The sequence below is a fragment of the Cornus florida genome, unplaced genomic scaffold (assembly GCF_030987335.1).
Source record: "Cornus florida cultivar Cherokee Brave unplaced genomic scaffold, ASM3098733v1 CherokeeBrave_3.0.0_Hap2_Chr03, whole genome shotgun sequence".
NCBI classification, from domain to species: domain Eukaryota; kingdom Viridiplantae; phylum Streptophyta; class Magnoliopsida; order Cornales; family Cornaceae; genus Cornus; species Cornus florida.
Window position 1 is genome coordinate 66,556,970 of NW_026775573.1, and position 5,578 is coordinate 66,562,547.

Here is a 5,578-nt window from a genome sequence, read left to right on the forward strand (position 1 = left end):
ACACTCGTATTTGTGCCTTTTATAAGAAGAATATGAGGGTAGTTTGCAGGCCCTAAACTGCTTGGAAATGGGAAACCCTCTGGAAGCCCTACAATGCCAATTACCCCTTACGGCAATAATATTTTTCTTCCAACCCTTGTTCAAGTCTTGGTTGCTAGTGCATAATTTACGATCGGGAATTGGATGAAAATGATATTGTCTTACTAATTTTGACAACTTTATAGCAGAACAGGAGATCAAACAGATCTAAATCTAGGTCCCTTTCCTGGTTCATGAGAATGAATGTAGATACTATCCTAGCAAGGGGCAGTTATTAGCCTCTTACTTCCCTTTCCTCTTACTTCCCTTTCCAAGGAGGTTCGGGTTCGAGTACCAAGCAGGAAAAAGAAAAAAAAATGTAGATACTATCCTAAAGAAGTATGGATTAACTTGCAAAATGGCAAACCCCAATTTGTTAAAAACAACATGGAAGAAACGGTGAAGTGGGAACCTAAGTACGCCAAGTTGGAATGCAGTGAATATAATCTCACCATCGGCAAGACCCCTGCCAATACGAGCACCCGAGTGATCACGGTAATGCCAGATAAAGACATCACCGTGGATGTTGCAGCGAGTATGTAACTCGTCAAGATGAACCATGATACAGAAAGTAAGAAAACTTGACAAACATAAAGTGTAAAAAGTAGAAGGGAATTGACCTCAAGAAATGAAGAAGAAGACCGTGAAGAAAGAGTATTGATCGTCAGAGATGGAGGACGGTCATAAATTCGGTTCTTGCCGTAGAAGATCTAAGATGAAAAGGCTAAAGCAAGTCACAAAAGTAAAGTAAGTACATACTTGGTCAAGCTTAAAAACGAGGCAGATGTGTAGATTGAAGCGACGAGATCGTCAGAGTAATGATGACTTCACACTGACCAAGGGATAGAGACCCGAGCCAACCAATCACACGTCTCCCACGTCACAACTACAGTTGTCTTCAGTGCAGATCTCATCTCAATTTTAATTTCGCCTTGTAGTATCTTCACCCAGTCTATTAGAATACACTACCACGTTATTGGTGTATAAAATTATTATATATTTTATATAACTTTTTTACACAATCATATCAATATATATTTTTTTCTCACTCTTCTTTCGTTCTATTAATCAAACTTATATCAAGTATATTTATAAAAATTATGTAGAGTCCAAACATTTGATACTGATTAATTATTATTGAGATATATATTTTTACATAAAAGATATAAAACAATTGCCGGAATTAAAAATAAATAATTCAAATTTTTTGCATAAATCTATTATGACATTTAAATTTATACAAAAAAAATATATATATATATATACATAGAACGGTTTGAAAATGTCTTAATGATTAAGACGAAATTAGGGAGCAGGTGAAGAGTCAAGAATATCCAGGGGCGAAGTTTGGCCCAGCCCACACCCGAGTGGATAACACCGCGGTCCTATGGCCCAAGAAGAGGAGAAATTGAGCCCAACAAATTAATGACCCATAGAGAATGGGACGAAATGGGAGACAGACTTAGACCAAAAGGGATGGAAAAGGCCCATGAACCTCCAACTCAATAAAGAAGAAAGGAAATCAGGGCAAAAAGAGGAGAGATATTTAGAATGGAAAGTAAGGACAGAGAAAGGTTGCTTGGGTGTGAGAAAAACTTTCCAAAAATAGGAAATTGATTTTCTTGCTCCTTAGTTGAGTTTGCTTAACCTTTCAAATATATATATATATATATATATATATATATAGGGGCGGAGCCAATGTATGCCCAGGAAGCACGTGTCCCCCTGACCTGGACCCGCTTATTATAATACATATACTAAATTTATATATTTTTACATATATATATGAAAATTTTTATTTTTTAAAATTATCTCTTAAATTTTATATTTCTTCTCTTTTTTATTCTTTAAATTCGTTTAATTTCCTTTAAAAAAAATTCAAATTTTCCTTTTTGAATCAAATTCTAATTTTTTTTCTTTCAAAATTCTCTCATTTTTCTTTCCTTTTTAATTTTTTTTGTTATCTATTTATCAATCTTAAATTACTCATTGCTTGATTTATAGAATCTATATTTATTATTGTGATTATTAAAATTATTTTTTTTACACTGTGCCCCCCTAAATCTAATTTCTGGCTCTGCTCCGCTGTGTGTGTGTGTATATATATATATATGACTGTGTGAACTGGCATGTTCCCTTCAATTCCCTGCTGCTTTGAGATGGGAAAATTTACACATTTCTTAAATATCATCCCGAGTAAAGTTATATTTCTTAAAATAATATGGTCAACTGACAGCAAGCCACATATTTTTATTATTCAAATTAAGAACACTTGATACAATGTGGTGGTTGTTGCAGGAACTGGCTCCTGGCTGCTGCAACTATTTCTATTCTCTCCCACTTCTCTTTCCTCTTCATCTCCTCTTGTCCGGCTGCAAATTCTTGGCGCTCAATCTCTTGGAGGCATTTCGAGTACAACCCCGGTTCAGTTTCTTCCAACATCACCTTCACGTTCTCTGTCAGCTGTTGAACACTCTGGCTCCAATGGATTTTTAGGTTCTTCTCCACGCCTGCAACTATCACCGGAAACACCTCTTCCGTTGACTGTGACACCATCTTTATAAACTGCTCGTTGTTCCATACATACAGTGCTCGCTCCGCCACCTAAATATAATGCAATTTTAGAGCTTTAACATCATCATATAACTATATAAATGTGAATGCCACATAAACAAACATAAATTGGCTGATGCTACATATATTATATAGTACATTTGAAAGGAAACAAGGAAGTTTGTCCCTTCTGTGCAATGTCTATATATATTAATATAAACAGACACATAATACAGATGACAAATAAACAAGTAGTTTGCCATTTCAATCCTATGTCCCTGACTGCAGGAAAAAAAGATAATAAATGAAGATTTCCATGACGAAGAACACAACTCATGTCCAATAGCTAAACAATCTGAATTGTGTCAACATACAAATCCAAACCTACTAAAATTAGAAAACCATGTTTAAATTGTTCAGATATGAAAAATAAAAAAAACAATTGATTGTATTAGATATGAAAAAAAAAAAAAAAAAAAGTAGGAAGCTCATTTCTATAAAGTGTTGGCTTTGGTTTCCTGGTCAACGGTTCAAATCCTACTTGGATTTATCACTTCTCTGACTGAGCTTCCGCTGTCCTCCTTAGTTAATTTCTAAACTAGCAGAATTATGGATGATGAAGTTGGGCATGTATTGGGTTGTTGCTTGAGTTTTTCACTTTGCGTGGGTGAAAATTTTAAATGATAAATTCTAAAACTATTGTTCTAAAGTGCTCAAAACAAAAGCTAGTTTGTTGGCTCCCAAGGAAGCACAGATGGGTGGATTTCGAGCTGTTCCAGGCAAAGGGAAGGGTATTATGATTACCAATATCACGGAACTGAGTGATGAACCCGGATCCTGTCCTCCACATGGGGTGAGGTCCATGTTATCTGTCAGGACCCCACTCCATATAGGATGATCGCCACCATTCCCCTGGCCACGACACCATGTCGTGTACAGGACCAGATCCTCTTCCCTAGCTGATTTGAAATTCGAAACCTAAATATTTGATAGGCAGGTTGAGGTCCCAAAAGCAGCTCTTTTGTGTATGCATCAATATGCATACAGAATCTAGGAAAAATAAAACAAACAAAAGAAATTGTGGGCAGTACCTGTGAATTACAACTGTTGAAGCACTTTGTAATTTGGGTACATATAAGAGGAGCCAACTTCCTATACTGCTCAGGATCAATATTCTCCACAAGCTCCTCCAATTCTCCTATAAGCAACACTTCCTTCTGGCAGTTAGTGACAGGCCAATACCTTAGTATCCCTCTAACTACAACCCCGCCAAGCAAAGGCTCCTTCTGCACAAACTGTGAAACACAATAAGCAAGCTGCCTATGATAAGCCTGAATACCTTTCGGCTTGTGCAACGGCACAAGAACTCTCATCAAGAACAGCTTGTGCTCTTCCTTGAGTGGGACAGTGAAGCCGTTTATGATGCTTCCCCAAATCTCAAGCAGCTCTGCAATACCAAAATGGGGATCCGTCTCAAATATGTAGTGAAGGAACACATCATTCATTGCTTTTCTCATGAATGACCGGTAGAAGGTGAACTTGGAATATATCCGGTGGTACACGTTCTTCAAGCTCTCGCGTTCTCTTGGATCTTCGGATTGGAAAAGAGACAGGAGATTGACAAGGAAAGGTTGGTCAATATAGTCTCGGAGTGCCTTGGCCTCCATGCTTATGACCAGACGGAGAAGGACGTCGTAAACAATTTGCAAGTGTGGCCATGCCATGGTAGGTGTGGTGGCAAGATCCTCATCATCAGGTAAGAAGCATGTGCCCGATTTGTTACAAGGTGGAGGGAGTGGCCTAAAGAGGTTGGTCGATATCATGGAGAAGAGAGGTTGGAAGACTTGATCTTGGAGTTGGGTTTTCGGAGATTTTATGATAGATAGGAGCTGGAGGAGCTTCTGGCGCTTGAGGTCTTGCTCTGAAGGAGATTCCAGAGGATCGGTGAACGTGTAGGTGAAGGAGCAGAAAGGGATGACAGAAAGAACTTCCTCATTCTCTGTCTCGAATAAAGATCCCCTACTGATGCTGTCTCTTCCGGAGAGATTGCTGCAATTATTTTTCTTGGAATCAAGATCAAACAGGTGCTGCAATGTTGTAGATTTGTTCTTTGGTGAGGGCTTTGGGCTGTTTCTTTGAGCTCCCATCTCTTTTCTCTCCTGTGTTTTCTCTAACAAACTATTGTTTTAGAGTTTAGATTATATTTCTTCATAGTGAAGAGAGTGAAAGACACAGAATGTTCTGATGTTTTATAATCTATCTTGTTTCTTTGTTGTGTCCTAAAGAAAAATCCAAAAGACAGCGATGATTTATAGGGAGAATTGTAATATCCAATAATGTTGTATAGATTTTTCCGACCTTCACATTAAGACAGGTAAGATGAGACGTATCATATATGTTCATGGAGAAGATTTTCTGTGCTCTTGATTCTCATGTGGGTGAGTGACACGTGGACAACTCTGCCAATGATTAAGGGACCGGCTTGTGGAAAAAATTAATAAGAATATATATGATCAGCAAAGGACAACATCCTATTTAGACATTCATTGCATCTTGCATGCGGCTTCACCAACCCAACAATTTTCAGTACCAAAAAAATAAAATAAAATAAAATAAAAATAAAATTAACTTTTTGGTTGGAATAAGTTTTAAGAAAACAAGTGAAAGAGTTAAAAGGCCTCTGGCTCGTATAACCTTCCTATCCTCAGAGACGAGGTTGTGTTTTGAGCACGTAAAAGTGTGCGGTATAACATTTTTATTTTTAAAGAGGCGGGGTGAGGTTCGAGCCCGAGCGTGACCAAAAGTGCATGTTAGTGCTTTCCGGATAAAAAAAAATAATAAAGAAAAAAAATGAAAGAGTACTCAGCCAATAGATATAAGCAGATTCAAATAGACACATTAACAGATGTACATGTAAAATTCACATATATATCCACCAGTTTTTTAG

The 5,578-nt window shown here is 37.4% G+C and overlaps 1 protein-coding gene across 1 annotated transcript; it reads right to left on the reverse strand.

Annotated features, from left to right (window-relative positions):
- Positions 1-2,340: 2,340 nt before the first annotated feature.
- LOC132301703 (serine/threonine protein phosphatase 2A 57 kDa regulatory subunit B' beta isoform-like) lies at positions 2,341-4,778 on the reverse strand. The gene is made up of 2 exons (XM_059798934.1): positions 3,723-4,778; positions 2,341-2,682 (listed from the first exon to the last, which is right to left on the reverse strand). Exons 1-2 carry the CDS (start codon positions 4,776-4,778, stop codon positions 2,341-2,343), a joined length of 1,398 nt encoding a protein of 465 aa, XP_059654917.1.
- Between the last annotated feature and the right edge of the window lie 800 nt (positions 4,779-5,578).